The sequence below is a fragment of the Phyllostomus discolor genome, chromosome 8 (genome assembly GCF_004126475.2).
Source record: "Phyllostomus discolor isolate MPI-MPIP mPhyDis1 chromosome 8, mPhyDis1.pri.v3, whole genome shotgun sequence".
Taxonomy (NCBI): domain Eukaryota; kingdom Metazoa; phylum Chordata; class Mammalia; order Chiroptera; family Phyllostomidae; genus Phyllostomus; species Phyllostomus discolor.
The window spans coordinates 106,231,250-106,242,733 of NC_040910.2; the positions used below are offsets into that span (position 1 = coordinate 106,231,250).

Consider the following 11,484-nt stretch of genomic DNA (forward strand, 5'->3'; position numbering starts at 1 on the left):
GGTCACTTGGATACATTTAAACTAAGAAAACCTCTCTGGTGCTGCCTGCCTTGCCTTGCTACTCTGTGGTCATTCTCCTTACAACAGACAAACTTAGATACTCTTTCAGAGCCTGAATCTTGACACACTCACTTCCTGCCCAGTGTGCCACAACTGCTGCCACTTCGGCAAACGAACAGAAACTGACCTACGGATACTGGGATTAGCGGCAACTGACTTCTCGATGTAAAGTGGGCCATATTCTTCGAGTTTTAGTCATTTATTCTCTTGAAAAGTGGCTCATGCGTTTGTCACTGGAGGGACAAGCAGAGCAAAAGCAGATGGCAAAGAAGTTAAAAGCACAGCACACTGGTGTTTCAGATGGAAAACAGAGCTGAACGACAGTAAAGACCAAGAACTTGGATGACAGGGGCAGATGAGGGCAGGCTGCCACGCCATGCTCTCAGGAGCCCCCGGCCACAGGTATCCCCTCTGCCCACCACACCTGCACGGGTACTTTCTGCCCCTCTACCACCCCTGCAGCACCTGGGGTAATCTCAGAATTTCTGCCCTAACCCAAGATACACTTTTTGAAGCTGTGCTATTAGACAAACTGTACTTTCCGAAAGGAACAATGTTTATCATAGGGAATTATATCCCTGCCCAAGGGACTAAAACCAACTCCAACATGACCAACACGTTTGAAGGAACAACCATCCAGTACCCTCTGTCAAAGGTGCCCAAAACCATGCTACTGACCAACCTGAGCGGCAAAGATAATTCTTTGCCAAAATGATTGCTGCACCACTACTACAGAACTGAGTGCTTTTGTCATAAGGAAGCCTTGGTTTCTCTTCCTGTCCCCCACACGTGCAAAAACGAGCTGAGTTCAAGGCTGCCCGAAGTGGAAACAAAAGTACGTTGTTCTTAACTTAACCTTGGTGGCGGCGTGGGAGTTTACAGCTGGATTCTAGGGATATTGGCACAGGGGAGATTTGTGGTTTACTTAAGTACCTACTTGAAAACACAAACCAGCAAAGCTGCCCTCCTCCTAGCGGGGCAACCCGGCTTCCACTCTGCCCCATGACTGCCCTGGCAAGCCTCACTAACTCGAAGAGTGCTGGGAGAGAGGAGGAGGAGAAGGGGCACAACCTCGCCCTGCCAAAGGACTGATGGTCACGATGCCTGGAGAGGCCCCGTGCTGTCGGAAGCCCTCAAGAAGGGTCCCCTGACCACAAGCCTGGGGGACCGACGGCCGTCTTTCTACACGGCGCACACCACCCATCCTACAGCTCGAAGTGAACTGAGGCACCACATGAAAACCAGGAGGAACCTGTCCTTTCAGCACAGGCGGGCCGAGAAAGTCAAAGAAAGGGCTTCCCCAGCACAGGGTTTCAGAGGCTGAGCCAAATTCCTGTGAGGAAAGGGAGTAGCAAACGCGGGCCCACACAGGCACCCGAGAGGACCCAGCCATCTCCCCAGCTGGCCGGCGGCGAGGAATGCACAGATTCTTTCGGAGAGGCGAAGGTGTCCAGCACCTGCGTCAGGCTGTGCTCGCCCGCCATGGGGACAGCAGTTTGCACAGCTGCTGCAGGTGTCCTCTCCCCCGTGTGACACGGACCCCAGGGGGGAGCGCCAGTTCAGCTCTGGCTCCCAGCGAAACTGCAAAGGACGGCGCCTGCGGAAGACGAGTGAGAACCACTGAGGCCAGGCACTGTCCACACATCATGTTCTTAGTACGCGAGTTTCAGTACCCCCGTTTTTCAAAGGAGAAAATGAAGGGTTCGGTGCGAAAAACTGGCCCGAGGCCGGGACGCCAGGCCACACCTGCCAGACGCCAAAGCTCTGTACTTCGCGCCCTGCTAAGCATTCTCTCAGACGCCCACCTCTCTCTCCCTGTGGCCCACGACTCAAAGGTGGTCTGTGCTGCCAGGAACAAGACCTGGGCGATGCAGACGGATTTCTTTAAACCAAAACACCAAATAGCCCAAAGTATAAAATCCAACTCTAGAACAGCAACCTGGACTTAAATGAGCTAAATGATACCCTAACACCTAGTCACAGAGAGCAGGGCTCCTTTAAGATACAAGACCCAGTGAACTGGACTCTGCCTCCCCCGAGAAATGCATTTCATTTTAGTAAATGGTGAGTAGATTCCATTCTAGAGCAAACAAAGCGAGTAATGTAGAGTCAGCCCACAGCAGAAAGAACAAGAAGAATTGTGTTGTGACAAGTTACCACGTTTTTAACCTCACACTGCACAGCGTCGGGCCAGAATTAGCTATTCCCACACAACTGCCTCATGAAAAGGACTCCTTTTCATAGCAACATGGTTGATTAACAGCTGCCTAAACAATAGGCACTTGGTGCTTTTGGACTATCGCTTCCTTTCTGCCTCCAGGTCCAACGCCCAAAGCGGAGTCCCTCCTCCGTTCCGAGCCTCCCACCAAGTACACGACAAGCGCCAACCAACGGGCCTGACCCTGCGAGACCAGCCGAGGAAAGAGTGGATCTTTGGAATCCAGCATGGCAGCAGCAAGAACTGAACAAGGCTGCATCAGGAACAAGTCCAGGGTCAAGTCCATTCAAGTCCTGCCCTGGGAGTCTGAGAAAGGGCTGAGGCTTGTTCAAGCTGCCCTTACAGCAAAGGGCCTGAAGGATGAGGTGTCAAAGGCGTGGGACTGGAAGAGAAGGAGAAGAGCTGGTTAACACTGGAACTGAAGGCCATCTGGCGGTGGCATCTGTCACTCCACTCCCTGCCAAGGTCAGTTCATTTGAGATGCAAGTGAAATGAGGTACAACACGTATCTACTAAGACACATCAGTACTCAGAAAGGAAGAATTAACTGCCTTCCCCGGGACCATCTAAAAAAGAAAAGAAGTCCAAAAGGGACTAAATTAAACATGTCATCTTCTACGGCCACAAAATAAAATTGAGACTAAACCCTGACATATAATACCACAGCAAAATATACACTTGGCCATAACGGACCGAATGCCACCACTAACAGCTATACTTTCTCTCTGGCACTTGTTCAGGTTTTCAAAGTAGCTCCAACAAAGATCTTCGGAACGGCCTTCGGAAGTGGTTATGGTGACAGTGCCGCGCGTCCTCCAACAAAGAAGAGCAACTGAGGCACCCGTGGTGGCCGCGTGGGCTTCCTAACTCCTGGTGTCCTGTGAGTATTCCTCCAGATCCTGCTGGTTTCAAGGTTTTCAGCTTCAAACTCATTTATCCAGTTCCCCACCCTTTCTTTGGGTCAATTCTAACCAGAGTAAACGTCATCTTCCCGATTTTTCCAGAGATGCTGGAAATGCCTTTACCTCCACCAAACCAGTCCTTTCACTTTAATAGCCAGCAACAAATTCTTATGAAAACAGCTACTGAAGAAAGGTTTTCAAAAACTCCATCCTTGCCCTGGCTGGGGTGGCTCAATGGACTGAGCGCTGGCCTGCGAACCAATGGGTTACCGGTTCGGTTCCCAGTCAGGGCACATGCCTGGGTTGCAGGCCAGGTTCCCCAGTGCGAGCCCACAAGAGGCAACCACACATTGGTTTCTCTCCTTCTCTTTCTCCATCCCTTCCTCTCTGTCTAAAAATAAACAAAATCTTAAAAAACAAAACAAACAAACAAACAAAAACCCTTTTATCCTCTTTGGATGTGTGATGGGATGGTCTCCCACAACAGGATCACGGCTGACGCCGGAGGGCTGGGGCCAGCCTTCCTTCAGACAGATACAAAGAGATTCCATTCCATTCTTTGTTTGCTTTGCTCTGTAAACATTTTTTGTTTTTCCCATCAACTGGAAAACTGCAGCTCTTAAAACCTGCTTTTCTATACTACATGTGTGTTAAAAATCTGTATATCCTCTGATAATGCAGGTACATTCTCTCTCTCTCCCAACTGAGTACTCATTTATCACAGATGCTAATTACTCCACAAACACTGCCAAGGGAATCATTTCACACAGGTCTTAGCGGAGTTCATCATCGTGTGATCAGACAGACAACTGGGCTCATGATTACCAGCCAACTTTGCACATTTACAGCTCAGCTAAATTAAAAACACATTAAAACACCATAGTTGATATTGCAATGTGCCCCAAATTAGACACTCCATAAAAATTCCCATTTTCTCTCTAAATACTTCCAAGTTGTACACTTAAGCAAGATCCCTGCCTTAAGCCAACTAGTCTACCTTTTAGCAATTAAAGAGGAATTCAGAAATTTTAATCAGCTTTCACTAATGCAGGATTCTTTGGATGGTAGTTTTTAAACATTCTCAGCGTGTCTGGGTTCACTCTGGAATCGCTTCATACAACACACATGGGTAGGTTATTAAACAGGGATGAGATGCTTCATCACTCGTAGAGTATCATTTTAAGATGTATTCTATCTCAGCGCACGAAAAATAAAGACCAGCATGGCTTCACAACATTCTCAACCTAAGAAATACTGATTAAATATTTGTATGATCAACAATTAAAATGAAATTTTAAAAAATTTGTATGACAAAAAACATACCACACTGCTTTTATTTATTTAAAGTATTTGGCTAGCCCTGGCTGGTGTAGCTCAGTGGATTCAATTCCCAGCCCGGGCACAAGCCTGGGTTCGGGCCAGGTCCCCAGTAGGGGGCGCTCGAGAGGCAAGCACACATTGATGTTTTGCTCCCCCTTTTTCTCCCTCCCTTCCCCTATCTCTAAAAACAAATAAATAAAATCGTTTAAAAAAGTATTTGGCTAGAATAATGTATTTTAAATAAAGTCCAGCTCTTCCTATGGCATGAATAATAATTTAAATCAAAACAGATGCAGCAGCTTGAATAAGTTTTTTTTTTCCGTTTTCTTAGAATAAAAACCTACCGTTGCTAAAATGATAACTGAGGACCAAATGGGTTTGTTTTTTTTTTTGGCACAGAGGAGTGTTTAGGTGCCTTTGATTTTGGAGACCACTTTGTTGGCAAGAAGAGCCTTAGATATCTTTCCTTTTCTTACCCTCAATCTGTGAACAATAACACTTTACACTGCCAGTGGGACAAGTGTCCTTTATGCATTCCTACTATATTTACTACTTCCAAAATGTCACCCTCACTCTGTGATTGTAGAACCCATTTCTTTTATTCAGTCAGATTTACTAGCTGCCTGCTGATCTAGAAGTGTCCTCCACCCTTCAGAATTCATGGGACTTGGCCAGTGTCAGAGTAGAAATTCCTTTCTCCTTCCCACAGCTTGAGACCTCTTGTCCCCAGTGGCATGTCCCAGGGCCTGTTCCACGTTGTATTCTCTCTGACCTTCATGAGAGAGTCAAGTAAGAGGAGCCGAGGAGGCTAACTTAGATTCTGTCTTACCAAATACATATTATTCTCTTTTTTATCTTCTGACTAATCTAGGAATGGTTTGATGATTTGACTTTCACACAGGTCAGTGGAAGCCACACGTGACCTGGAACAACCCCACAGAGGGAGAGCTTGTGAAATGCAGAAGGTGCCACACACTGACCACAAATACAGGCTTCACAGTGGTGCAGGGAAACAGAGGGTGGGTGGGCTCTATCCAACTGTTACCTGTAGGTAAAGTGAGCTACCCAGCTTTCTTTACCCAATTTCCTATAAAATGCAGACTCTGCTTTCATTTTAAAACGCAATGATAACACCTGCCCTCCCCCTCCCCCAAAAGAGGGAAGACGAAGATGAACACAATTTATAAACACAGTTCACATCTTTCTGTCTAGACATTCGGGGGGAGCTTCAACAGAGGCAGAGCCAGAGGGGCCAAGGGGCAGGCACCGAGCCGAGTGGCTCGCAGACAGAGCCTCCACAACACAGCAGCACTCTCTGCTGCCCGAGTAGGGAAGGGCACCGGGCTCCGGCGGGGGTCGGCGGGGAGCAACCGGTCGTCAACTGCATGTGGACAGAAACCCCACTGGTGCGGGCAGAAGGGCAGTCCAAGGAAAAAGCTGCTTCAACTGCCTGTTCCTTAAGTGGGAGGTGTCACAGCCTGTGGTGACTCCCTGACTCCCACACCTTCAGTGACCCCTGGGGACAGGACACAGAACCAGAAGCTGCTTCAGAGAATCCAGCTTCCTTGAAGCCACTCTTGAGGACGCCAGGCACTGGCCTTGCAGAATTAGCCAAAGACTTGTTTGCATAACACACCCCAAAACTCAGCATTTCCTATTCCTTGGTTCCCCATTCTGCGGCATCTCCCCCACAATGCTTAACACTAGAATCGAAAGAGAGAGATAACACTAACACCCATCAAAAATCTAGAACTGAGGTACTAAGAAAAAGGCTGCTTTCTGAAGGTTTTTTTTTGGGGGGGGGGGTGGAGATGGGAACCAATGTGGGGAATCTAAATTATCATCTAGTATTTTGCTTCCCAAGTTCTCTAGGTTCCTAGTTCAACAGGCGGTTAACTGCCTCAGGGCAACTGAGAAATTCTCAGGACAGAAACTCCAGGAATAAGAGCGGGCCCCTCCTGCTGTCTCGACCTCCCACTCCCAAGTTCAATACTGGAATCAAACTCTTTTGATTCCAGCTAACACACCACTTATCAGGCGGTCTGGCCTCCCCACACAAACATGAAGTTCCCTGCCCAAAGAACAGGTCTCAGAATTAGACTTTAGAAGTCATATACTCCTCCTCATCGGATCATTCTCAAACCACTCACACCCCTGCCAACGGTGGAGTACAACACAGGAGACTGCCTCCTGGATCTGGCTGGAGAAAAAAACTGTCAACCAAATAAAGCAAGTAAGACAACAGGGATAATGTACACTCTGACTCCTGCCCTCACTGCTGAAATTTAGACAGTTCGAAAGAATACCTGGAGTGACCTCTAAGCAACTTCCACATCACTCAGCACTGCAGAAAGGGGACCCCACACTAGTGGAGTGAGGGAGAAATGGGCTCTCAGAGGGACTCTGCATCAGGCCACAAGGCACCTAGGCAGCTGCTGACCATTGTTCTCCAATCTTCTAAAGTCCTAGAAAAAGAAAGCAAAGGCAAGTGCCCTGTACTCAGTCAGCTTTTTAAAACTTAAAATACCAGCTTCAATGACTAAACTAATCCCCGATTGGCTGGAATGTACAATACAGCTGGGCTTTGAGCCAATCAGAGTTCTGGTCGTTGGGAATGGACCAGACATGGGAGCAACTGCCGCTCACTGGCCTAACAATTTTATTAAAATAGCTCTCAATTTACCTGGTTCTAGTTAATGTGTGGGTCTGAACTGGAGAGCAAGAAACAAGGAGACCCTTCCGTCCTCTGCTCCAGTTAGGTAGGGTTATTTAACAATTTTGCCCCTTGTTGGTATCGGGGTTCAATTCATTCGCTGGTATTCAGGATTCTGCATTTCTAGCTTACCCCTCCCTAACCCTGACTCATTTGTCCCATCCATCTCCCATTTCTTCATCTCTGACCTCAAAACAAAAATAAAAGTGAGAGCAGTGAGTTCAAGGTCAAAGGTAAATTCCCACTCAACTTGCAAGCTTACTGAAATGTCTAGCTGTCTGCCCTGGAACGTCAAGAGAGAGATTAGGGGGACGAATGCCTGAGGACTGAAAACAGGGTGAGAGGAAGGAGGGGGAAGGGAAAGGCAGCCCCACGAACTCCAAAACGTCCCAAGAAGCCACAGCAAACAGCAACTACAGCAAATCCTGGGATATGTTTTCAGGGTTCAGTGCTTTCCACTAACAGCAGGAACAGAGAAATAAAAGGCAAAATCCGTAAAGTGTTTATCATACCCAGGTACTAAAAAAGGACCTAAAAATAACTGTTCTTGCTTGCATCCCATGAGGAAAACAGATACAGAGGAGTTATCAGCTCAAGGAATCAGGGAGGGGTGTCCTTGCTCCTCAAGTCTGTGGCTCCCACTGGCTTTTTAAACCTCAACCTGCAGTCACACCGGGTACCTGAGGAGACGCGGAAGTGGCTTCTCTATTGTATTTCAAACAACCTGAAATCCTTCCATTTTACCATAACAAAGACCTGTGGAGACCAAGCTGCCGCCCAGCCCAGGAAATGCGATCAGAGCCTGTACTCAGACAGGCATTCAAAAATTAGGTAAAGCAATCAGCACCTTCCCAGGAAGATGTAAGGCTTTAGGCCAGCTGAACCGTAAACCCTATGCAATTTAGCCCTCCGGCTCACGAGTTGCTCTATCTGTTCTGGTGGGCAAAGAAAAAATAAATAATCACGTCCAAAACACTGATCTGTTTTGGAGCGCCAACTAATAAATCTTTTATTTTAGCCTCTCAGCTGCCGTGGGGGAAAAAAAGCTGTTAGAGTGCCAGGCAAAATAAATAAATAAATAAATAAATAAATAAATAAAGTCCATTTCTTTTCTCTCTAGAGACACTCAAGCTAAGGAAATACAACCTGTAGCCACTTAAAATGCTGTAACCATGAGGTCCAGGTTCCTGCAAGCTCATCATCTCATTCTGCCCCAGCTGTGGGACGGAAACAATTCGGCTTCAGCAGCAGCAGGCCCCTAAGTCAAGATGCAGGGAAGTCCTCGCTGGGCTTCACAAAAATCAACCTGAGGGACCCACCAGCTCTCATGTCCCCAAGTGAACTGGTGGTAGGACTGTCACCAGAGATGTGAACTTGGCCACCTGGCACATCAAGCGAGATAGGAAAGGGCGGTTATAAGGGATGTTCCTGTCCCTGCCCTCTGCTATGGCCACGCAGGAGAATTTGAGATACATCAAACAACATAAACAACCTTTCTCCAAAACTCCTCAACTCCCACCCCCTTTTCAGCGTTGGAAAGCCATACGTAAACAAGGCCTTTTCTCACTAACAGACTTCCTAAGGATAGCAGAAAGTCAAACTGATTTTTATTTTGTTTATTTCTGTATTTTCTTTGTGATTTGTTCACCTATGTGGAATATAATAAACATCTATGCTTTATTATGTTCAAAAGAGATCTATATAAATACATATTAATTGTAAGTCTATTTAGTAAGAATGCATTTTTCATAGTTAAATTTACAAGTTATTTCTTCTTAGTGGCAGATGAAACAATTGTACATTTTACAGTCAATGACATCTTTTTAAATTTTTAAATTTTATTTATTTTTAATTTTTATTGACCTTATTGGGGTGACACTGGTCAATAAGATTATATTCAGGCGTACAATTCTGTACCCCATCACCTGTCTGCTGTACTGTGCACTCACAGCCAATGGCACCCTCAATTCCATGACACAGGGCAGCTGGCAGCAGCCACACCCTCCCTCGTTCTGTGCTGCTACCCAACGCCACGTTGGGGTAACGCAGTCACGTGACAGCATCACCAGTTCTCTCTTCATAGCTCAGGTTCATTTATTGTAACTTTATGATAAAATATCCTCTAAGGCCGTAATTTTTTTTAAGGAAAAGGATTTGTTTTAAATAGAGGGCTCTAAAGAGGAACCCAAAATAGGGTTAGTCCCTCCATCACGTATTTACACTGGGAAGAATGACTTTAAGTTCCTGTACAGCCCAAGGTCCTATTTATAGTGCAAAGAACCACAGAGCTCTTCACGTGAAGCTGACCTTACAATTAATTTAAGCTCTGTGCTGGCGGTAGCTTTACATCCCACTTTACAGTTCCTCAGTGATGTGGATGCCACCCAACTCTAAATACCTGGAAAGAACTAAGGCCCATGTGAAGACCCAAAACCAAGTGCGGCGGGCAGCTGGACAGACATGAAGCAAGCAAAGGTGATGGGCCAAGCACAGACAGTCACCAGGGCAAAAAGCCCCAGGTGCCTACAGGCAAAACTAGGAAAACAGGAGCCTTGCCCCCAAGGGTAACCTTTCCTCCCGCGGGGTGCTGGTGAATGACCCGACCCCTAAGCATTACGTGCCCAGGACCATGAGGTTCTGACCTGCATCAACCATATCTAGGCCTCAGTTGTGTTTCAGGGCCAGGCCCAGAAAAGGGGCAAAACCAGACAAGCCAAGCCACGGCTGACATCAGGACCAGCCGCACTGGCTAATGACCCCGTCCCAGTCAGTAGAGACCACGACTCCCCGAGGACACACCTGGAGAACTGACGAATACTCCAGTGGGGTCTCCCTGGGGAGGGAGGACCCCGGGCAGCTCTCTCTGGAGCAGGCCCTGCCTTTCCCCGCCTCCCTTCCCCGCCTCCTTCCCCCAGGCGTGTTTTCCTCGCCTCTCCCTCTCCTAAGCTTCTGCCCCTGTACCTTGTTCCTGAGCCCACGCGCTCAGCCGGCCCACTTCTTCCATCTCTATGACTTTCTAAACACACCTTTACGTGTACTCAAGTCCTGGCTCTGAATTCTTTCTCGGCAAGAACCCCAGTGCAGAGGCTGCTGCACCGAGGTCCCATCGCTGGGAACGCTCTGGTGCCACTTGGCTGCCGACGCGATAGGAACCTGCTCGCCTTCCTCAGTCTCTCACTCCCACCAGGTAAGGAGCTGGGAGCACCGGCTACAGCGACCCCCCCCCCCCCCCCACCGAACACGTCTTCCGTTTCCTTCGATGGCCAAAAACCCTCCGAATCCCAAGTTCAGATCTCACGCACTAACCCCGCATCACCACCTCCAACCGCCCAGACGGAAGACCCAACTGGCTCGGTATAAAGCTACGGAACCTGCGGGAAGGAGACGGAGGGGGCTGTCATCGATGAATCTGCAGCGCATAAGAAAGGGAGTCGGAAACTTCCAGAACCTTCTTGTTAACCTTGCTTCAGGGTTAGGACGAGCACGACTGCCCAGGACTGCGTTCCAACCCCACTTCCAACAACCTGCCTCCGCTGCAGCCAGCATCCAGAGTGTTCTCGAAAAACACTCACTCAGCAGCTCCCTTGGCTAGTCGGGCCTGGCAATCCTGAGCCACTGCAGCTGCCCAGCAGTGTCAACAGCGCCCAAGCAGCTGCCCTCTTCCTTCCCGGTTAACTTAAGAAGGAATAGCAGTCCCGGGAAGAACGAGGATATTACTTGGGCGGGGGGGGGGGGGGTAGGGGTGGAGGGAGAAGAGTTTGACGTGTAGAAGCATGAAACGAGCCCCTCCCTCTTCCTTCTCTCATCGTGGACTTCTGGGGTAACGGGGCGGGGTAGGGGGCGACCAGGTCAATTATGAAGACACACAGTCACCTCGGACCCAGACTAGTGCTCGCTGGGGTATAATTAGTGCAGAAAAGAGTGAGGCGAGCACGGGCTGTAGAGATGCAAAGTGCCGGTCGACAACAATGCACAGAAGTGAAGGCGGGGGTCGAGGATGACGTCAGGAAGGTGTCACTGTCGCCGGGCCGCCTCTCCCACCCCGCCACAGACCTCGAATTCCCTCAAAGACCCACTCTCCACCGCAGGGACGACATTTCTCTCCGCGGGAGAAGGGCGCGACGCCTCGGCTCCCCAGCCAGGCGGAAGCAGGAGGGGAGGTCCGACCTCGGAGAGCGCCCCTTCAGGGGGTCCATCCGGACTGGTTCGCGAGCGTGGGGTGGGGATGGGGGGGGTCCGCGGAGGGCGGGGCATCGCCTCTAGCTGGGAGC

The 11,484-nt window shown here is 48.8% G+C and overlaps 1 protein-coding gene across 3 annotated transcripts in view; it reads right to left on the reverse strand.

The window, feature by feature from the left end:
• DNAJC7 (DnaJ heat shock protein family (Hsp40) member C7) overlaps window positions 1–11,484 on the reverse strand; it is a 28,119-nt gene that overhangs the window by 15,906 nt on the left and 729 nt on the right. Inside the window, exon 1 of one of the 3 annotated variants that reach the window (XM_036033912.1) lies at window positions 11,267–11,387. The exons of 1 other annotated variant lie outside the window; for it this stretch is intronic. Coding sequence is in view for 1 of the 2 variants with exons in the window: in XM_028520761.2 (XP_028376562.1) it covers window positions 6,807–6,835 (29 nt within the window). In the remaining variant the exon portion in view is untranslated. Of the gene's footprint in view, window positions 1–6,806; window positions 7,033–11,266; window positions 11,388–11,484 lie in introns of those variants that run through there. One more of the 3 variants, XM_028520761.2, reaches the window with a different exon arrangement.